At 52.2% G+C, this 22,277-nt stretch overlaps 5 protein-coding genes across 5 annotated transcripts; 2 read left to right on the top strand and 3 right to left on the bottom strand.

The window, feature by feature from the left end:
• Nucleotides 1-837: 837 nt before the first annotated feature.
• PG997_001062 (RNA polymerase III subunit RPC82-domain-containing protein) lies at nt 838-3,093 on the top strand (the record flags this gene model as incomplete). The annotated part of the gene is given in 5 exon segments (XM_066805377.1): nt 838-852; nt 975-1,037; nt 1,111-1,872; nt 1,902-2,432; nt 2,446-3,093. 5 exon segments carry the CDS (start codon nt 838-840, stop codon nt 3,091-3,093), a joined length of 2,019 nt encoding a protein of 672 aa, XP_066675150.1.
• Nucleotides 3,094-4,218: 1,125 nt separating this feature from the next.
• Nucleotides 4,219-6,921, bottom strand: PG997_001061 (mechanosensitive ion channel family protein; the record flags this gene model as incomplete). Its single annotated transcript, XM_066805376.1, has 1 exon — nt 4,219-6,921. One exon carries the CDS (start codon nt 6,919-6,921, stop codon nt 4,219-4,221), a length of 2,703 nt encoding a protein of 900 aa, XP_066675149.1.
• A 3,517-nt stretch (nt 6,922-10,438) lies between these two features.
• On the bottom strand, nt 10,439-12,281 carry PG997_001060 (S-adenosylmethionine-dependent methyltransferase superfamily domain-containing protein; the record flags this gene model as incomplete). The annotated part of the gene is made up of 3 exons (XM_066805375.1): nt 10,439-11,454; nt 11,511-11,918; nt 12,026-12,281. The coding sequence occupies 3 exons, from the start codon at nt 12,279-12,281 to the stop codon at nt 10,439-10,441; spliced, it is 1,680 nt and encodes a 559-aa protein (XP_066675148.1).
• A 726-nt stretch (nt 12,282-13,007) lies between these two features.
• Nucleotides 13,008-16,355, bottom strand: PG997_001059 (vesicle tethering protein; the record flags this gene model as incomplete). Its single annotated transcript, XM_066805374.1, has 6 exons — nt 13,008-13,121; nt 13,179-13,289; nt 13,322-13,573; nt 13,601-14,009; nt 14,066-15,312; nt 15,372-16,355. 6 exons carry the CDS (start codon nt 16,353-16,355, stop codon nt 13,008-13,010), a joined length of 3,117 nt encoding a protein of 1,038 aa, XP_066675147.1.
• Nucleotides 16,356-17,326: 971 nt separating this feature from the next.
• Nucleotides 17,327-20,434, top strand: PG997_001058 (5'-3' exoribonuclease 2; the record flags this gene model as incomplete). Its single annotated transcript, XM_066805373.1, has 3 exons — nt 17,327-17,636; nt 17,693-19,742; nt 19,798-20,434. The coding sequence occupies 3 exons, from the start codon at nt 17,327-17,329 to the stop codon at nt 20,432-20,434; spliced, it is 2,997 nt and encodes a 998-aa protein (XP_066675146.1).
• Between the last annotated feature and the right edge of the window lie 1,843 nt (nt 20,435-22,277).

The raw sequence follows: 22,277 nt of genomic DNA, 5'->3' as shown, positions 1-22,277 counted from the left end.
GACGAAAGAATGACGAGATGGGAGTAAATGCAATGACCCTTCTGCGTTGTACCAATTCCTGACTTGACCTGTATCCCATCTCTAAATAAGTGTTCTCGACATTTAGTGTTACGTAGAAATTGCATAGAGCATGAAGTTACATTGATGTATGTGAAGCTGGAGGTATGCAGCTGGGACTGAACAATACGCAAAATGTGGCTTGACAGCTTCCACTTCCACCACGAAAACAGCACCAACGAGGCGGCTCTTGTCACAGCGTTCTGAGATCAACTGCAAGACTGCAGCTCGCCCAATGATGTCACCCATCCATAATAAATATGTGCACGTGGTTTGTCACAGCTTGCCCCTACAGACAAATAGAACAATGGATTGCACCATTGCAACGACCAGGCGCTGTCAAGGCAGAGGCCATTGTTACCAGAAATCGACATGTGCTGGCCGAGTTTAACCTTACAGCATCTGTCGGGAGGCAGCACCTTAAAGAGGCTACCCTGAAGGCTGGCTGGCTGGCGCATAACCTCTCCAGTCTGGTGGGTACCTGTATTATAGAACATAAATTCCAATTTTTCTGCAGCTCATGCTGCCCGTAACAATCGCGACGACCAGACTATTTTCCGCAACGCGAGTGCATATTCAGCCATCCTACCTTTTTCTCCCCAATGACACTACGGTAGCAATTGTGGCTCTAGAGTTCGTGAGAGGATCTCTAGAAGCCAGGCGTTCAGGATCTCAACAACCCTTCTTCGGCGACTTCCAGTATTCCTTTCCTCACATCCCACTTGCACCTAATCGCAACCTACAGCACCCTGTCGCCGACTGCGCGCTCACACGTCAGTCATGTCGTGGCAGGTGGTGAGTCAAACCCAGCACCCCATCACGCCCAGCATCTGGCGCTCCTTGCGTCTTTGCCCTTGATTATCGAGACTCGGCATCTTTCGGAATCTATTGTCGCTAACACGACTTCTTCAACCCAGACAAAGAATGCGGCAGAACTCTGTGTTCTGCTCATCAGAGAGCTCTATGGCCAGCTGCCTTCGGTATGACCTGACTCCGCCATGATATGCGCCGACGACCTTGCATAAACTGACTTCTTTGCTTTTGCTATCGCAGCGCATCTTCGAGATCTTGATGTCCACAGGCCGTTCAACCGTACAACAGCTCGGACGCATTTCTTCCACAAGCCTGCGGAATGTCCGCCATGGCCTTGCCGTACTGGTACAGCAGAACTTGGTCTACCACTACACCGACTCGGACAATTCCCGAACGATCTACGAGGCAAACCACTACTACGCATACAACATTGTGCGCAATGGCAAGATTCTTGATTGCACGCACCGCAACTATGGAGAAGCTGCAAAGAGGATAGTGCATCTGGTCATGGCATCGGGTCATATGAGGGTCGGCAGCATCGTGGATGCATACCTAAAAAGCCATGGCAAGCTGGCAAACAACGTCAATGGCTCGTCGGAACCGACTAACGGCCATGAAAACGGCGATGACCCTTTTGATGACGCTGCAGAAGAGGAACCCCAGATTTCAGGATACCAGGTTCTGGACGACATTGCGCATCTTGTTGCCATTGGAATCCTCGAGCCGCTGAGCCCGAAAATGCTCCAGTCTCCCGAAGATATCAAAAGCGAGGTTGACAAAGACCTGATGAAGGCGTACCCCAGCGGTCTGCGTGGTAAGCAAAAGGGGGAACACGAATCAAGGGTTGTCAACACCGTCAGGGAAATCCGCAATAGGAGTCAACATCTCAAAATGCAGTTGGAACCTACATATCTGTACGGGTCCGGGGCCAAGCGTCGCAAATTAGCCAACGGAGACAGGACTCATGGGTTTTCTGCGGCTAACGACGATGATCCGATCGAGGTAGGCTTTCCCTGCATTACTATCGCTAGAAGCTCAACCCCCTTACTAATCTCTATGTTCAGGACGGAATTCTTCTACGAGTCAACTATGAGAAATGTCTCGTAGAGCTCCGGAACCAAAGACTCTGCCAGTTTGTCGACGACAATATTGGATACACCACCGCTCAGGTATACGGAGCGATGTTGACGGCTTTGAGCAAAAAGCTCTCTTGCTGCCAACCTGATCCACAGGATGATAGTATCGATCCTATGAATCCTCCGACGGTTACCACGATTGAAATTTTCGAGTATTTGAAAGCATCCGTGGATGTTTTTGGGGGAATTGGCAAGCCTTCGACAGATCAGATCAATGTCACTAGCGCGGAAAAGGTTGAGAGAAACCCACCCTCTGGGGACGGAGACGGCGACGAGGCCGGATATGATGCTCAAGCCTCCATCGAGGAGCCGGACGACGACGACGTGGACATGGAAATGGTGAATGGCCATCATCTCAATGGGACCCACGGTGGGGATGATGGGGAAGTATCTGGTCAGAACGGCACCAAAAAATACGAAGGTCTCGTTCGCAGACAAGGGACCAACCAAGGCGGAGCGTATGCAGCGCATGCGTCAACATTTGCTGCTTCTTGCAGAATCCGGCATTCAATTCGTTCGGCACAGTGGTACACGTGATCAGGGCGAGTGGACTGTTGATTTCGAGATTCTTATCCGCCAACTACGATTCTTGGAACTTGATACTATAATCGAGGACACATTCGGCAGGGAGGGACTTCGACTCATCAAGATCTTACGAGCAAAGGGGAAAATCGACGACAAGGCCCTGCCCACCATGGCTCTGATGCAGAAGGGCGATGTGCACATGAAGATGGTGGAAATGGAGCTGGCCGGCTTCCTCGACGTGCAAGAAGTTCCACGAGATAACAATCGCGTTGCGGCCCGGACGCTCTTCCTTTGGTTCTTCGACGAGCACCGAACTCTGACACGAACCCTCGATAACACGTACAAGGCCATGGTACGACATCTGCAACGGCTCGAGGTCGAAGGTCAGAAGAAGAAGAACATCCTGTCGATCGTAGAGCGGACGGACGTCCAGGGTATGGAACAGGAGAAGCTCAGCGGCGATGCTTTTAACGAGTATCAGCAGTTCCTCGACATCCAGAGCCGACTGCTGGGGCAAGTCAGTAAGCTCGATGATCTGGTGAGCGTCCTACGGGACTACTAGGCCCGAGTACCTTTTTTGAACTGCGCTCTCCTCTGTCTTCCGAGGTGCCATCACAGCCATCCTTTGCATAGATGGTGGCGTTACGATGGTCTAGTCAGTCACTACAGACCTCTCCTCTTGGCGGTGATTTGCTTTTCCCACTTGCATTGGGCGGCGTTGCATTTTGTCTTGGCCTTGATTCCCCCTTCAGTTTGCTATATAAGCGAACTTACCAATGTCATAAAAAAAGATGGGGGCAAAAGTGTAGATTATCTAGGTGATTCCCAGATAAGGAGAACCAATTATCAAGACGTGTCGTTAAATGACGGACTGTCGGCTAGTCATTCTTCTGCCAAATATCCCTGCTGTCTTTCATGGGTTTCAATAAGTTGTGATGTGCTCTTCCTGCCCTTTTTACTACTTAATGGCTGGCTGTAACAATGGGCTTTATCTGCCTCCCAGCGAGGTGTGTTTACAGAAAGCCGAGAATCTAGAATAGGGGCAAGGCAGGAATAGTGAATATAGGTCGTACCTATTTGTGACTACCATTACAGCTTCATTAAGAAGAAAGCAACGTTGGATGCGCTTACTTGTTCCTTGGGAGGTATGTGCTTTTACATCGAGGTCTCCTGAACTTCATCATCGATGGTTGTCACAGCAAATCAATATTGACTTACACCTCAAACAAGAAAAGAAGGAACCGGGCACATCACTCAGGTTGGAATAGTTTGCAATCGCTTCCAGAATTACTAATATACAATGTTTGTATTCTCGGTTTGATGCTGACCTGAAGAAACAGCTGAGCCCTTTTTGGACATTCAATACAATACGCCAGTGTGACAGTCCATGCCAATTTTTGTCTATAGTGTGAGAGTGAGAGACCCCTGTTCCTGTAGACCCATTTTGTTGGCCGTGATAATCATCACGGCGTATATGTCGCAACGGCCGAAAGGAAAAAATGTGGCAGTGTAAGTATACAGTGTGACCGGGTCGTCAATACCTGATAAACAGACGCCCCCTTTAAAAAACATGATACGCCCTTTTTCTCTAGCCTCTAGAGAGACATTGCAAGTATCAATCTGCTGTTGACGCCTTTCCTTATTTCGTAACCCTTCTATCACTTCTATTTGTGGTGATAGATCGACCCTATCGTTGTTGGTAAGGATTGTTGTCCTGTGGCCTGGGTGCGCCAAATTGACTTGTTGGCTGAGGACTTTGCAATGAATGTGGTTTGCTGCCGGAGAAGCTTTGGCCAGGCGGAGGGGGAGGATATGTGGTAGCGAAGCTAGATTGGTAGGCATAAGGGCTGTTTCCGCCAGTCTCGGCCTCTTCATCAAATCCAGGCTGTGTCACCTGTATGCCGGGCGCGTCACCTCCATACCCATGGTTGGGTAGTGTATCTCCCGCCTTACGGCGTCCACTACGCTGGCTTTCACGCTTGGTGAGGGAGCGGCGCAGGTCGTCAATTTCGTTAGAGCGGACTCTATCCATAGATGGGCTCCGTGGGCTCAGCGTATCCTCGCGTTGAGCAAGCCAATCATCTTCAGCCGCCAAAGCAGTGTTCAAGTTGGTGAGGTTCTGGGCCGCATTCATTTCAGGAGAACCAGCGATACCTCCAGCTTTGCTGGCATTGGAGAAAGTGCGTTCAAGCTGAGGAGGGACCAAACGTGCCTCTTCTTTGGCTTTGGCAGATTTCTTCCGCGCCTCGGCAGCTTCGGCATCAGAGACGGCCACAGAGTACGTTGGGTTTTCAGGAGCACCCAGAGCGTCACCTCCACCTCCGGGTCCATAAATTGGTACCCGCTTCAACGCCAAAGTGAGGGCACAAATAAACTTGGACCGGCGCGTGGCTCGTACCGCTTCGTTGTGCCAGTTCGACTTGTGCTTGATAGCAATCTTGAGGTTCAGCTTGTCACAGTCGCCGACACCGCCAATGCCAACCGCGAAATCGGGCTGGAAGTCGCGGGAGTTGTCCGGATGGCGCACAAACTTCTCGATCTCGGCTCGGAGAAGCTCGATATCGTCGAAAGTGGTATCAAAAGACACGTTGACGTCGATGACCTCCTTCATGGCCTTGCTGCGAGTGACGTTCTCGATCCACAGATTGTTCAGGACAATGTTGGGCACCTGGACAGTCTGCATCTTGTCGATCCTATAAAAGATGGTGTACAGAAGCGAGATTCTCTCGACCACGAGCTGTTCCTTTTCTGGGCCAGTGATATCAACGCGATCCCCCACGTCGTATGGGTGCTTGACGAACAAGAAGATGCAGGAGCCGAGAAATTCCTGGGTTGTAACCGCAAAAATGAAGGAAAGTGAAAGAAGCGCAGTTCCGGCAGTAGCCAAAGTGGTGATAAACGAGCTCTGGAAGAATGCCAGGAAAATGAAGACGACGATCAGAAGAACGACGAAAAGGAGGATATTATCAAACACGGCCAGAGCCTGGCTGATATCCTTCATGCTGTTCGTAATCGCTTTTCTTTCCTTACCAATCTCAACCACCTTGCGGATCATCTCGTCAAGACTGATATCACCGTTTCCGTCACCATCAATGGCAGCAAACGCTTCCTCAGCTTCGTCTTGGTAGTTGAGCCCCAGGACTTCAACGATGTCCTCAACGAAGAGAGCATCCTTGCCTTCGCAGACAAAGGACATCCAAATACGCTTGGCCATTGCCTCCGAGGTACGAGCCTTCTCAAGGGCCTCCACAACGATCGAATGCGCCGAGTTGGGATTGAAGACTTGACGTCCAGTAATCTCGGATGCGAGGTTTCCAAAAACGGATGTAACCTTATCACCAATTCGACCGACATTGCCGATGAGTCTCATCGGAGTTGCTGCGCCGTGTTTGCGCTTACCCTTCTTGCCGCCCAACATCATCTCGATACTATCGTTGATGATATAGTCTTCTTCCGCAAACTCGGGGCAGTACATGGGGAACAGCGTGCGAGAAGCATCGTATAGAAGACCAAGCAAGAAGACCTCTCGTTTAGAATCCTTGATGCGATTGGCGAACGATCTCTGATGGTAGGTGATACTGATCAGTTGCACAATCGTCTTCTCGCCGAGGAAGACAGCCGTGGAGACGAACAAAGCACCCAGTATAGTCTTGAGGGTGGAAACCCAGCCGACGGGATCAAAGTCCCCAGGGATGAGGTTCTTGAAGATCAGCCACGACGCCAGTGCCCAGAAGAATAGAGAGAGAGGAATTTCCAAGGCCCTGATGACGGTGGCATATTTTCGAGTACCAGCGCTAACGACGCCGCAGAAGAACATAAAGACTGGGGGCATGAGGTGAACGACGACCTTGGCTCCCCACAAGGTCAGCCAAGCCAGCTCGATCCAGAGGAACAGCTTCCACATGGGCGGCCCTGGAACAATTTCTTTGCCATCTTTGCCGCGGGTAGCCTGACCGACAGGTGTGTCCAGATTATCGGTCACAGCGATGACGACGAGGGGAACAGCAAGAATGATGCCGACGGGAACAATGTAGACCAAATACCGAGTAACGACAGAGAAGCCAATAATCTTGTTGTATATTCTACCCATAGCATTCACCGAAATGTCGTTGGAGCCGAGGGTGTCGCTTCGAGACGGGCCGGCGGGCTGTGCTCGGCGGCGCCCTCGGTGGAAGAAGCTTTGCTTCTCATTGCTGGTTGTGGGCTGTGCCGGCTCCATGTTGGGCAGTCCTTGGCTTGGTTTGCGAGCTCCTGTAGAACTGGCAGTGCTCCGTACAGGAGCCAGCGGGATTCCGTGTTCGTCGCCCGTCATGTTCTCTTGACTTGAGTGTGATGTGCCCAACTGGACGAATCCTCTTCCTGGCGGTGACTTTGGGGACCGAATCGACATCGGAAGGTGGATGTTTCAGACAGCCACCGGGGGTGCAGCTGGAGAGGTATCGGACGACGTAGGACAAGGGCTGTATAGTATGACTGACTTGCCTAGATATTGGCAGACCTAGGTGTCGCAGGATTAGGACATAGGGAGGGATGTGTGGTGTTTTAGGAAATGAAACGAAGGTTGGAGCAGTGCTTCGCCTTTGGGATGGCACCAGGCGATCGATTCAGCTGGCAGTCAAAACGAGAGTTGAAAGAACCGAGAGAGGATGGAGAAGAAAGGATCCTTGGACTTTTGAGCAAACGAGTGGCAGCGACCAAGGGAAGGGAAGACAGCCTGACCAAACTAAAAAAAACCGCTTTCAACGAGCGTGAAGACGAAGCGGTTGACGGAAAAGGAAGCCCGAGTGGAGAGAAACAACATGAACGATATGAACTGGAGGCGGATGATGTAGGTGTGTGGACTCTCCGGCCAGTCTAGTCTTTAAGCTGCGCCTTCGCGTTCGACTGTGTCTCCCCTTTGGATTTCAGCCCTTGCCTGCCCTTGCCTGCCCCTGGCCAGGTACTTACTCGCGCATGTATTCATTTTCCGCGCATATTGGGGCGCCTAGAAGACGTTGGAAAGAACCGGCCCCAGCCGACGAATGTTTGCTACAGTAAGTGCGGCTAACACGGCATTGGTTCTGCTACAAGTAAGTGCTTTCTTCGACACTGGCTCTCGCCTGCGCCGTCAAATCGTCTGTTCGCAAAGCATCCAATGCCCTCCTCGACTGAGCATGAAGACATCCGTAACAGGGCAAGGAAGGCATTGAGCCTCGAGTGCCCGCGTGGGAGCTGGGTCGAAATATTTTTAGAGTTGGCCCCGAGTCCTCGGTACAGTTCAGGGCCATCCAACTTTCTGGCCCATTGTCCAATTCAGCTTGCCCATCTACCCACCTGCCCACCTGCCCACCTGCCTACCAGGAGCCCCACCATCCCGATCCCTGCAGCGCATCGGTTTCATCATTCTGCGTTCGTCCCTCTGACTGGCCCGTCAGCAGCCATTGCCCCTGCATCGTCCGTCCGGCCAAGCTTTTTTCGCAGCCAGTCGCCCAGTGTCTTTTCAGCCAAAGGCAAAAGAAAGGGAAAAAACATGTTACATCTCCCCAGCTTCCCCTGAATGTGTAACTGGCTACTCACGTTGGTTCTGCGAGCGGCCAATTCTTTGTCAGTTTGTCGGATCATATGCGCAACATCTAGCAATCAATCTGGAATTCTCGTATCGAAGAGAAAGGATGAAAAACTTGTTGCATGCACCTCTAGGTTTATCCGGCCAGCCGGTCATATTATTTGTACATGTTGGTATCAAGAGAATTGCATCGTTGAGGCTTAGCTCGTGAAGGAACTTTCCGGAGTCACACTCAAGATTAATTAGTGCTTGAGTTGGACCCCTGGTTCGGTAAACACGAGCGCTTCCCCTGCTAGAGGTTAGGTAGTAAGGGCATTTGCCTGCACTGACAGGTGTCAATGAGGACATGCTATTATGCGAAAAAAGCCGGGCCTGGTAGGGGGCCGCGTCATGTTTATCAACAATATTCACGTCTTCCAGGTCTCTAACGTGTAGGCACTTTACTTTGCCTTTGCCAATCTTGCAAATTCCCTGGAAATCTGTGGTAGATCTAGCTCAGTCACCAACATAATATGTGGGCAGTGGTTGTTGATAGATAAACCCACCCTGACGCTAGGCATGGTAGAGGGCCAAATTGTGCCCTCTGGAGTGCTGGGAGGCTGCCTATCATTTGCTCTTCGTGGTAAAGGTCTGCGGTAACCGAAGCCGAGAGCTGAACTGCGACCCAGAAAACTTGCAGCAAATACCAACAGGAAGACGAACCTTAGTCACCTCGTTTGCGGACGATCAATCTGAGATCGTCAGATACCGACCAAGGATTTCGACCCTTTGCACAGGTAACCTAGGGGCAACCTCGGCACCACCGCCCGCACACTCTCTCCATCAGCAAAAGTTCCCCCGCCGCGGGATGGATATGATATACGCACGACTGGATACAATACATCGAGATAGTATCGAGTTGTGATTTGATATGGGTTCGAGCTCAGATCAATCATTTAGGTAATTTGGTAACGAACGTGCCCTGTGCCCCGAACAACCCACCTCACCCATCAACCTCTGGTGACGATGATGTTACCGCCGAGCCCACTCCCGCAAATTCCGCGATCCGGCTTCAGCACTATCGATTTTAGCAAGCCCCCCCCAAATGGACCTCCCACAGACACCGCAAGGGCCGCGGAAACCGTGATCTGCTTCGACGGCCTGGCGCCTCTGACGTAGTTGCGCACCGCCGATCGTCACGGCAAGGCGAGTTGAATGCCAAAATCAATATAGTCGGGACCTCTTTTGTTTTAGGGAGTGGGTGAAAATGGATCCCCCATTTCTTTAGTCCTTACATACGTGTACATACGTGTGTTCGAATACAGTACGCGACAAGAGTCAGCCAGTCAGCCAGTCGTGGGAACAAATAGGAATTGGAATAGAGCTAGGTAGGAATAGACGAGATTGGCGTGAAACGTTCGGTCGGCGTACTGTGGCCTGAAAATCCGGAACTGGTATGTCGAGTAGCTCGCTGCCAGCTGAAAGCCGAGTTGAGACCCTCGTTCTTCGATATGGTTGGTCCTAACCAGCAAGTTGGGCAAAAAGCCCCCTTTGAGAAATCCAGGGTTCATTATTCAATGTTTGGTCTGGCCTCCTGCCCCCGCGTTGGGCTAAAGAAGTACGTTAAGGCACAAGTAGCCTCGCAAGCCTGACATCCGATTGCTATCCCCTCGCGGCCCGGCTGCGCGGACAAAATAAGCGTCATCTTAAAGATAGTTGAAACGAAACGGCTTCAGTCAAATCTTAATATTACATTCCAGGCTCCAGTTGGATCCCGTGAGGTAAAATGCAAGCCTGGCTGCCTGGGACGGGTGCTCGGATGACTAGCCTCGACCGCTGACGTATAAGGGGTACGAATTGGTCATTCCGATATCGTCCTGAGCAGGTACCCCAAGAGGCAGGCAGCTATGTATGTTTCACTTATCAGGGCATCGCGTTTTTATTGTTATTGTGGTAGATGTTAGACAACATGCAGGCGCTCACTTCCCCTAATCAATTGTAAGTAATACCTGACCGGAGCAGACAGGATACTATGTACTGCATGTAGGTGTTGCACTAACCCAGGTCGGGTGGCACACGGCGGTATAACATTATTTGCTGGGTCCTTTGACCTGGGCTCCTCGTGGCTGAGAATGGTAGGCGTCTGCTCGCCTCACATCTGCAGGGAGAAAGGGGTTATCGCAAGTTGCCTGCCGAAATATCACTCAAAATCACGTCATCGGGTCTTATAGCGCTTCTTGCTGAGCGAATATCACGTGCTAGACCAGCTCAAGACAGCACATGTATCGTTGGTCAAGCCAATACGTTCAACCAGTATATGGGTGTTTGCTAGTGTTGGATCTTATGCATCACCTTTAGTCAACTACCTATTTCCTGAGCGGACCTAACGCATATCCCATGATTGAGAATGCTGCTTCTGCTCTGAGCCAGCCAGCTTCCAGGTCGTGCTAATGGTCAGGCCTCGGGGCATGTCCGCCGGCGGCGCGAACGTGACCTCGCCCTCCAGCATGTCGCCCTTCTTGTACGCGGTAGGCTCGTCCTTCTTGGGCTTGCAGACCAGGAGGCCTTGCTTCCAGTGCGTCTCCGTGCCGAAGGGGCCCGTGGTGAACGCCACGCGCTCCTTCTCCGACGTCGGGGCCTTGGCCCAGTCGTCCGCGACCGAGTCCGCGTTCACGGTCTCGTTGTCCTTGCGCGAGGGGGCGAAGAAGTTGTCGAACCAGATCAAAAAGCCGTCGAGGGCGTCAATGTCCTCGGTGATCTCCATGCGGAACTTGGCCGTGAAGGTCAGGTCCTTCTCGGCCAGCGTGTAGAGGTCGAGCATCTTGAAACCGGCGGGCTTGCCGCAGAGCGCCGACGAGGGCCAGTGCAGGACGCGCACGTCATCCCAGATGCCCGCCTGCATAGCGCGCATGTCGAAGCCGTACACGTCGCGCCAGAAGTTGTAGTTGTCTTGGATCCACTCGCTGTCCGCGACGGGCGCGATCCACATGTTGCACGACCCGGGTGCGAGCAGGCCGTCCGGCGCCAGGTAACGGTCGCGCGCCCACAGGACCGAGTTCATCATGGCCTCGTATAAAAGGCAGTATCCCATCCACTCGCTAACAATAATATCGACAGACTGTACGGGCAAAGTGACTTCCTCAATGCGACCCTTGATAAGAGTGATGGTTGAGGAGAGACCGGCATGAATAACGTTCTCTCGCGCCTTGTCGATGATGTCCGAGGCATCAACAGCCAAAACCCGAGCGGCTCCTGCCTTGGCGGCGAACATGGACAAAATGCCCGTGCCGCACCCGATATCTAGCACCGTCTTACCGGCGAAGATGTGCTTGTTGTTGTAGATGAAATCACGGTAAGACTCGGTGCGGACTGTATCCTTGAGCATGGTCTCGTGGATGTCTTGTTGGATCCTGTCAGTAATTTCAACTTAACGAGGGCGTGGGTAAACCACCAACCGTTTGTAGCATATGACTCCCAGTAGTACTTGCTCGCATCCTCCGGCTTCTTCTTGCCAGCCGCCACGGTCAAGGCCTTGTCCTTGGACGCGGCCGCCTCGGCCTCGGCCGCATCACCCCAGCGCTGGTCCAGCGTTTCAGAGACAGTGGCGCGGTAGCTCTCGAACTGCGCCGTGATGCGGCTGATTTCTTCCTGCAAATCAGCGTTGCGCTTCATCAGATCGTCCACGGCGGACGACTCAGCACCCGAAGCCGGGGCTTGCTCCGGCTCGAGCTCCGGCAGGTCAAACAGTCCGATGATGACGGCGTCATCCTCCAGGACAGGCTTCAGATACTGATCATCCTCAATCAGTTCCTTGATAATGTCTTGCTCCGACACAGGCAGACCTTCATGAACTCTGTGGCGGACTGATACATGTGATTAGTCATGGTTGTAGGGAACAAACTTGGGCACTTGCAATGACTACCATAAGTAGCAAGCGGGCTTTCGAGACGAGGGAGGAAAGACGACATACTATAGTTGACCAACTTGACACAGCCGTGGAAATCAAGTCGAAGCTTCTGTCGAAGTGCCAAGAAGTCGAAGCTGTGCGCCTCCTTGCAGTGGGCAAGCATGGCTACGACGTCAGGGAAGACGCGGTCGTCTAGGAGGGAGATAACCTCTTGGGTCTCCTCATCTTCCTCAACATCGTTCCAGCCCTCTTCATCCTCCCTAGAATCAGACGACTCCGAGTCGCTGACGGGATCTTCTGCTCTGCTAGGACGGCTCATGGTGGAGTATGCGTTTGTTGGGTTGGGTGCCGAATTACTCGAATTGTGTAATGACAGTTAACAACAGCAAACAAACAAACAAACAAACAAGTAGTGTCGAGTGTATGTATGTGTATAACAGAGCCCGATCTAAGCGAGCGGATTGGGCCAATTCGATAAAAATCCTCTGATCACAAAAAAAGCCCCAAAATTTCCAAGGTTGTGGTTGTCAAAAGCCGTTGCAGCCCCAGCCAATAGCGAGTCAAGGTCGGTTACTAGTGCTTGTTGCTGCTGGTCTTGTGGAATCGACCGACCCTCCGTCCGCTCAACAACTACCTACCTTTAATATCTGCTGCTTGGTAGAGCGTGACTCCGGAATACTTCCATGTGCACTCATAAATCAACTTTGTCGATGATCCGTCGCCGGGTCTCCCAGTATTGGAACAGTTGTCCAGTGCCTACATCTCCCGGCTCAACATTCGAGTTTGCCATCATTGAGGGGTAAGCAAACCAGGACAACCTGTAAATACTTGGGTAGGTATCGACCAGCATGAGACGGATTGAGTAATGTAGCCGACGAAGTTGACCCCTTTCTTATGTACCAAACATCCTCGAGGCCATTGATGTTTGTAAGAAGAGCAGTGATGCATACTAGCAACTTTTGTGGATTGAACTTGAGGGTATCGACGACGGCTTGGCTTGCAAAGACCACAGGAAGCATATGCTTGTTTTCCGGATGTATTTCCTCTAATCCACCTCATTGTCATCATCTTCCTCATCCTCGTCCTCGTCCTCGTCCTCGTCCTCGTCCTCGTCGCCTTCTCCATCTGACACGGTCTCTCCAAGCCCCTTGAGCCGTTTCTACAAGCATCATGTTAGCAGACACGACGAGGGACATCACGACAGTAGTAAGCATACCTTGTATTTCTCAACCTTTTCTTCTAGGTCGCCAAACACCATGAGAAGGTCATCGAGTTCCGTCTGGACGGCGGCCTTCTCCTCATCCTTTGCCTTCAACTGTGCTTCGGCCTTAAAGAGGTGATGTTAGCATGCTGAGGGACGGCAGTGGAGTATATCCAACGACTTGCCTTCTTGGTGTTATCATCCCTTTGTGCAATTCGCTTCTCGAGATCTGTGACCTGTTTCTCAAGCTCAGCAACCCTATCCTCCGCTGCCTTGGCCTTGGCCGCGGCCGCAGTAGCGCGCGCAGTTTCGGCATCGAGTTTCGAAGTGTGTGCTTCTTGCGCCGCCTTGAGAGTTGCGGCATGCTCTTCTTGGGCGGAGCGAAGCTCGTCGGCTTTTGCCTTGTTTGCCTAGTACAGTCAGTAAGATGGACCAACACATGGCTTTGACACCTGCTTTACCTTCATCAGGTCAGTCTCGAAACGGCTAATAGTAGCACGGAGATCCGCCATATCCGCTTCTGCACGCCTTTGCGCACGAGTCGTCTGTGCCTCGGCTGTCTTCTTGACTTCTGCGACCTCGGTCTCAGCCTTCTTCTTGGCCTCAGCTAGTTCCGCTTCCGAATTTTTCTTCGCATCGGCCAATTCGGTTTCTGCGCGTCTTTGCGCACGAGCGGTTGCTGCCTCAGCTGTCTTCTTGACATACTCGAGTTGGCGCTGAAGTTCTTCTTCCTTGGCACGATGTTCCTCGTAGATCTTGTCGGCAGCGTTTTTGGCTTCTCGGCGCGCCGCTTCTAGCTGCCGCTGGTAAATGTCCTCTTGGGTCTTCAGTTGTGCTGTAATCCGTCTAGGTGCTGTTAGGAGCTACTCATGTAGTTGAAAGGAATGAAGCTAATCACTTACTGAATTTCTTCTTCGTGGCCTCGTTGAAGTGCTTCATTGATCTCCTTGATCCTTGCAAGTTCGGATGCGGATGATTCTTTCGAACGCCTATGGTCGGCCTGCTCCTGTCCTAGGCGCTGATCGGAAGAAGTCACGTCGACCAGAGCCGACTGTAGAGCACGCTCCTTCTCCTCGAGCTGTGCGCGGAGAGAGTCCACTAACTCGCGTGAGATACCTTTTTGCACTCCATTGGTCACCACGGAAATCTCCATACCAGGCTCCCGATCTATCCCACGAAGGATTCGACTGTAATTGTCCTTGAAGAAGTCCACAAAGGTGGCGTCAAAATAGACTTCCGGGAGGTTCCCGGAATTGTCAAGCTTCTGAGGCATTACTTCAAAGTCTCGGATGAAAGGGTGGCTTCGAAGCTTAGTCAAGACATCAATATACTTTTCTCGTGTCATCCGTTGAAGTAATACATCGTGGAGAGTAGACCTGGGTATAGGTGAATCCTTGGTCGAAAACTCATAGCAAACGCCCAGGAGCATTGCGCAAAGACCCTGCACAAGACTGCCATTGGGGGCCTGGTGTACTGCCTGGGCGATACTCTGGATATTGCTGCCTTCACCGAGGAAATCATTCACACCCTCGAGATCTTCAAACAGCCAACCTAAGAGCAGCATGAGATATCCAACGGTTATACGTTCATCCACTGTACGCTCCGAGTTTGGACGGGCAAGCCCACTGATTAGATGGGCGGTAATGGTCTGAATGCTCGTGACCACCTCCTCGCCACTTTCAGCATCGCCTTCGGTAACTGACATAGCCAGGGCCTTGGCCTCCGCATTGTCGTAAATAAGATGCATCAAGATGACGGAGGCAAACCAATGCCGATACGGGTCACTTGAAGTGACTTGGCCCGACGGCTGCAGCAGGGTTGACAAGACATTGGCGGTCTCATCTCTCCCGGACGTGTGGCCATCGATTGCTCGCCGTAAAAAGTGAAGTCTGATCTCAGGATGGTGGAAGAAGTAGGCCTTGATGCATTGACATGCCGCCAGTCGCAAGTCGAAAGCTTGAAGAGCCGTGATGCTAAGTGTGAGGTCTAAGAGGCCGTCTATCACATACACAACTACAGGCCCGTTGGCGTTGCCGTTCTGGCCATTCATTGGCATAACGTCCTCTAAAACAGACGGCACTTGGAGCTGCGCAAAGCTCTCTTGCAACTTGGGGTTCGCCTTGATAATGTCGGCACAGGTGGAAAGGGCCTACAAGCATCTACGATTAATCAAAGGAACAATCAGGGACTTGGGCAGAATATTCTCACCTCCGCTCTAATAAAGAGCTCTGTGGTCTGAGTAAAAGCTAGTTGCAGAGCATGATATAGTACACCGTGTTGCCAGAAGGCGTTTTGGTTTTGAAGTGTTCCCACAGCCCCCTGCACAAGGAAAAGGCGTATGACAGCGAGCAAAGCGTAGATATTTCTGTTCCCCTGTTGCTGAGCCCATGTCGCCATTTCCTCCGCTTCTTTTGGTGGCTGGTAGCTGCTCTCTAGGAGTCTGGAGAGTTGCAGAACGCATCCTGTCTCCCGGAAGGCGGACTGATTGGACGCATTGAGGCGCAACAGGTTTGCCAGAAGGATGAGGCAGTCTTCCACGACACGGTCACCTTCAACCAGCCCTCCTTCTGCCGCGATGATGGCAAAGATCCGCTCGAACGCATTCTCGAAGGCCACAAGCTTTTGTATGTCGGGATTCGCGGGAGTCAGGTACGTGAGTAGCGAAATGGCTTCGTTGCGAACGGCCTCGCGTCGTTCGTCCAAAACGGCCACCAGCCTCGATATGCCCAATGGTGCCGTGAAAACACACTCCTCGGTCCTCTCGGTACGAGCAGATAATATAGCGGACAGCAGTTGCAGCGAATACAGTCGGGAGTAGAAGTCGGACGTCTCGAGGAAGTCGAGCAAAAGGGTGACGTTCTCCTGGCGCTGGGTGAACTCGTCGGCCAGCCAAAGCGCAATCTCCTCGGAAGCTTCTGGGCTGTCCTGATTCGGGTTAAAGAGCATTAGAAGGGTCTCGAGGACCACCTTGACGGTATCGACATCTTCGCCATCTTTGGATAGGCTTCCTATCAGGCTTCTTAGGGCCCCTGATGCTACGGAAGCGGGATACTCTTTTGCGAAGCTTCGTAAACCAAGAATGGCGGCACGGCGGTCTTCGAGAAGAGTTGCTGAGCTGAGGCGGCCGCTGAGGACGGTGATGGTTTCGCCGACCGACTGCTTAGCAGGCGCGGTCGCGATGGAGGAGAACATGGTTTAGAACAAACCACTGGACATGTGCTCTTCTATACGTCAATGCCATGAGGCAAGTGATCACCTGCCGCTGTGCATGTCTCGGCTTAGATCAGGGGTGGGAATGGTGAAGCCGGGGAAAGCTGGGGAAAGCTGCTTGGTAGCCTCTTCTTGTCTTATAGGTAACAATTTCTCGAGGACCATACTATGTCCGGTCGGTATTAAAAGGAGAAGAGGTTCAGCTGCGTGCATACATATGTCGAGTACTTAATGCATCGTGGCAGTCGCATATCAAACAATGTAAGGTTAGGTGCGAGACTAGCACATTGTACATTCGATGTTCAATTGGTGACCTGCAAAGCTAATGTACCTAACTTCAGTACATACAGCACCTAATGTATGAGCTGGCCAGAACTATGCGGCAGCTGACGGCGCTAATTGGGCAGGCTCACTGTTCTCGCAGCTCCACGTACCCACTGTACCTAGCACTTATCAATTATCGATAAGAATTTACCATGGATCAATCGGTCGCGTTGCGCGCAATCCGGATGGATGTGTCTAGCTTTTAGAAACAGCCTGAGCCTTTCTCATCCAAGAACATACTTTTAGGTGGACAATACCATAGTGTTTTTGTCTCTTTCTATATCGCCGCACCCCTTTGCGGTCTTTATCCGGCGACCTGCTGTCCCTTTATTCGAGTAATTGGTACCTATCATCGAGTGCGCCAACTTTGTTCAAGCCCCATGCGCCGGCCGAACACGAGGCTCCCGAAAGCTGACACTTACGACAGTGTCTGCGATCACCACGTCGCAATCGCACCACGTTGATTTCAGCGGCCCAGTCGCAGCTTGATTACGTGCCACATAGATCGAATCGGTTCTCGAATCAGTTCTTGAATCGGTTCCTGCATCACCACTAGATCTCCTCTAGACTCCCCAGCTTTCCCATCTCGTTCGAAGCCCATCTAGGCAACCGACTCGAATTTCGCCATCATGGGTATTCCAGCAGCTTTCCGTTGGCTTTCCAACAAATACCCCAAGATCATCTCGCCAGTGATCGAGGACAAACCCATTGTCATGGAAGATGGAACAGTCATCCCCGTGGACACCACCAGACCCAATCCGAACGGCGAGGAATTCGACAATCTCTACCTGGATATGAACGGTATTGTGCACCCTTGCTCGCACCCTGAGGATAGACCGGCGCCCGAGGACGAAGAGGAGATGATGCTGGAAATCTTCAAGTACACCGATCGTGTTGTAAACATGGTTCGCCCCAAAAAACTATTGATGATTGCTATTGGTATGTCCTGGTTCTTTCGCAACAAACCGCGAGTTTACGTACTGACCTGTAGATAGACGGCGTCGCGCCTCGTGCCAAGATGAACCAGCAGCGCTCCCGCCGTTTCCGTTCTGCGCAAGAGGCCCAGGAGAAGGCAGCCGATAAGGAGGAACACTACAAGATGCTGAAAAAGCAGAACGGTGGTGTGTTGCCCCCGGAGACGCTCGAGGCCATGGCCAAGAAGGCTTTCGACTCCAACAGCATCACTCCGGGAACCCCATTTATGGACATCCTGGCAGGCAGTTTGAGATACTGGTGTGCCTACAAGCTGAACACCGATCCTGGATGGGCAAATATGAAGGTTATCATTTCTGACGCTTCTATCCCTGGCGAGGGAGAGCACAAGATTATGAACTTTGTCCGTTCGCAGCGCGCTTCGCCAGAACATGACCCCAATACGCGGCATGTGATTTATGGGCTGGATGCCGATCTAATCATGTTGGCATTAGCCACGCACGAGCCCCATTTCCGCGTTCTCCGTGAGGATGTCTTCGCCCAGGAGGGTAAGGTTAGGACCTGCAAGATCTGCGGGCAGCCAGGTCACGAAGCGGCGCAGTGTCGTGGTGAAGCAAAGAAGAAAGATGATGAGAAGGATAAGGAGATGCCCTTGAAGCCTTTCATCTGGCTGCACGTTCCAGTTCTCCGTGAGTACCTTGCCGTGGAGCTTAGCGTCCCGGGATTGCCTTTTCGTTGGGATCTCGAGCGAGCCATCGACGATTGGGTATTCATGTGCTTTTTCGTTGGCAACGATTTCTTGCCCCATCTCCCTGCCCTTGAAATCCGCGAGAACAGTATCGACACTCTGTCCGCCATCTGGAGAGATAATCTCCCCATAATGGGAGGCTATATGACCAAGGATGGCGACGTCGACCTAGAGAAGGCGCAGTTCATCCTGAACGGCCTGGCCAAACAAGAGGATGCTATTTTCAAGCGCCGAAGAGAAGGGGAGGAAAGGCGAGAGGCCAACGCCAAGAGGCGAAGGCTTAATGATGAAAGAAATGGCCGCTTCAACAACCAGAATCGCAACGGCAATGCGGGGCTTCCTGCCTCACTTTCTAACACTATGACGCATGATATGGTCATCAACCGCAACGCGGTCCCGGATGCGAATGCGGCGAACAAGAGTGCCGCTGCTGTTCTCAAGAGCCAGATCCAAGGACTTATGCCCAAGGAAGCGGCCCAAGATGGAGCGAACAACCAGGACTCGTCATCTGCTCTAGGCAAACGAAAGGCCGAGATGATTGAGAATGACTCAGCGAGTACCCCAGGCAGTGAGGCTCAAGCCGAGACCCCTACCCCTGCCAAGCCAGACCCGTCTGAGGATACCGTCAAATTGTGGGAAGATGGATATGCCGACAGATACTACGAACAGAAGTTCCATGTTGATCCCAAAGACATCGAGTTCCGGCATAGCGTGGCTCGCGCATACGTCGAAGGACTCGCCTGGGTTTTGAAATACTACTTCCAAGGCTGCGCAAGCTGGGAATGGTACTATCCATACCACTATGCACCATTTGCTCAAGATTTCGTCGACATTGTCAAGACGAAGATTGACTTCAAGAAGGGCAGAACATCGAAGCCCTTCGAGCAGTTGCTCAGTGTGCAGCCGGCTGCGTCAAAACATGTGCTTCCGGAAGTCTTCCATGATCTTATGACTGACCCAGAAAGCGACATTATTGACTTTTACCCTGAGGAGTTCGAGATCGACCTGAATGGTAAGAAAATGGCATGGCAAGGCGTTGCGCTGCTACCATTCATCGATATGCCGCGTCTTCTTGCGGCGGCCGAAAAGAAATATCCCTTGTTAAGCCCGGAGGACCGTGCAAGAAATGAGCCGGGAAAGGACGTTCTTTTGCTCTCTGAGGCCAACCAGGAACTATATGACGATGTTATTAGCAATTTCTACTCCAAGAAACAAGGCGCTCCAACATGTAAGCTTGACCCGCGAGCCAGCCAGGGTTTGTCGGGCGTCATTGAGAAGATGCCCGAGTATCTCCCGCATTCTGATCTGAAGTACCCACTGGAACGCAAGGCCTTCCCCGACATTGATGATGATCGATCTTTAACGTTAGTATTATGTATTAACTCCATAATATGACATTCAGCTAACATGTTTTTATAGTGTCTACTACGAAATGCCCAAGAGCAGCCATACCCACAAGTCGATGCTATTACGCGGGGCCCAACTCCCAACCCCTGCGTTGAACAATAGTGATATTGAGGAGCTGAAGGGTAAGATGCGGAACTCGGGCCGCAGCCACGGCGGTGCCCCTCTAGGTCGGGGAGGCTATGGCGGCAACAGAGGGCGCATGAACTATGGCCCTGATTCCCGTGGTGGACGGCAAGATAGGCCACGTTATAACAACAACAATGGCCACCATCAACAGCATGGGTCAAATCCGTTCCCGGCACCACCGCCGGGCTGGGTCCCACCGCCAGGTTTGATCCCACCTCCCCGGGACAAGCTGGCTTTGGCGCTGGACTGCCGCCTCCGCCGCCGGGTGCGTACGGCGGCAACTACCAGCAGCCGTACCAGCAGCCGTACCAACAGCCTCCAGGTCAGTACGGTTATCAGGGTGGCTACCAAGCACCCCCACCGCCCCCGCAGGGGTATGCCGGATATAACCAGTATGGAAGAGGTGGCGGCGGCGGCCAACGATCATATGATCATGGCCGAGGCCGAGGCGGAGGTGGCGGCTATAGAGGTGGACGGGGCTACAGGGGATGAACTAGCTGAATGGCATCGGGGTACCTGGTAACGGGGGTGGTGCGCAATAGCTGGCAGGAAGACAGCCAGGATATGTAGGATGCAAACAAGTATCTAAACTCACGGGCCATCGACTGTTTGCCCCAAACTGATTGATCCCTGCATAATCCATTCGATCGCCAGGCAGCTGGTCCAGATGCGATGTTCACCGCCTTTAATGCGATCATGTACTGGGAGCATGCGGTTCCTGAATCCTGCTTGATGTGCAGGAAGAGCCCTTTACTATTCGACTCTTGCATCTATTACAATATATATACACTGCTCTTCGGATATAAAACACGCCCAAGCTCACTGGTGGCTGCACGCTACACGTAGATGCCGTGTTATATTAGCCGACTACCTACTTACCTAGTAGTACTAATCTTTGTAGCTTGTAGGTAAGATGTAGGCCCCGAAGGCTAGGATAGGCCCCGAAGTACACCAAAATCGGTCCTTGGCCATGTGGGTAAGCTTATTAGACTCAGTCAGTGCAATGCCCACATGTTCTTGACTGCTGCGAGCCTAGCGGCAGTAAGAACCTTGACGAGCACGCAAGGAATGTTGCGTCGTTACGCCATTGTGTCTACAGTTGCAGAGCGTAACATCGTGTGCCGTTCTTTCTTCTTCTGTTGTCTCCAACGCATCTGGTAGAATCAAAGGACCCCGGCAAATGCTCTCTGTAACTCTTGTGTTTCACCCTATTTGAAGTGACACCGAGAAGCAGCAAAAAAAGAAAGAAGAAAAAAAGAAAGGAAACCAAGGCCGGCGATCATCGAGCAGTATTCTGGCCCAACAAGAAATTAAGTCGGTCAGGCTCTGATGAATTTCGAGAGCCCCCTACAGACCATCTGGCCATACCATCCATGCACCGCGGAATGTGGCTGAGAGGCCTGCCTGCATCCTGGTTCTTAGGCTCCCGAGCTCCCAAGCTTCCTACCCAGGAACCCAGGAACCCAGGAACCCAGCGCACAGAAACCGCTCGTGCAGGCAGTGCAGGGACCCCCGCTGGCCGAAGCACAGAAGTCTAGCGATCGCTGCAACGCTAGCCCGTCAACCCAAGCAGGACGTTTTTTTTGCTTCATCTCGCAACAGATACCACTCCGAGAGATAAAGTATGTAGGTTATATGTATGTAATATTAGTGCTGCAACCAGAATGGAGGAGAGGAGGAACCGAAGAAATGAACGACCACGCCAGGGCTCCGCGACCCGAGGGACGTTGCGTCCGTCCGCGACGAGCCGGCCGTCTCTGCGTTCCGCGCTCGTCAGGAGTCAAATCAAACAAAAAAGCCGGCAAAATTACCAGTGGGCACATAACTTACATTTGGTGTCACTTTTCTTCAACGCACGCACGGCTCATTGGCGTAAAGGCTCAGTTCCCCCCGCACGCCACGACCTTTTGTCCTCCTTCAGACTAGGAGCCGGGATTAGGGGCCCTCGTCGCTGGGAAATTCTCGAGCAAACCCAACGAACGGATCGATTGATTCCCTCAATACCTAGGTTAGTTGATCAAAATCGAGCTGTCGGGGGCCGCTTTACGAGAGGCCAGTTCTCCGTATCCATATCGTACCTAGAGCCTAGCCTGCTAGCCTCTGCCTGCTAGCTTCGCTTGCCGGGCTCCTTGTCGTTTCCTGGGTTAGGCTGTTTGGGACCGCTAAGCTGACGGATCTTCCCTTTTCGTCACGTCGATGCTCGCGAGCCCAACCCGGCACTGTCTATCAGATCACTATCCCAGGGTCTGCCGAGCTGCACAGTTGCGACACCATTCCAATCAATATACCCACCCGGCCTCGATCCATGCACGCCACTAGTAATAAACCACTGCTCGCAGTCGCAAACAAACAACCGCCATATACCC

Source organism: Apiospora hydei, assembly GCF_038363865.1.
Source record: "Apiospora hydei strain CBS 114990 chromosome Unknown utg000002l_segment0_segment0, whole genome shotgun sequence".
NCBI classification, from domain to species: domain Eukaryota; kingdom Fungi; phylum Ascomycota; class Sordariomycetes; order Amphisphaeriales; family Apiosporaceae; genus Apiospora; species Apiospora hydei.
Note: the sequence above shows the minus strand (reverse complement) of the source record. Positions and strands in the feature narration are given on the sequence as shown.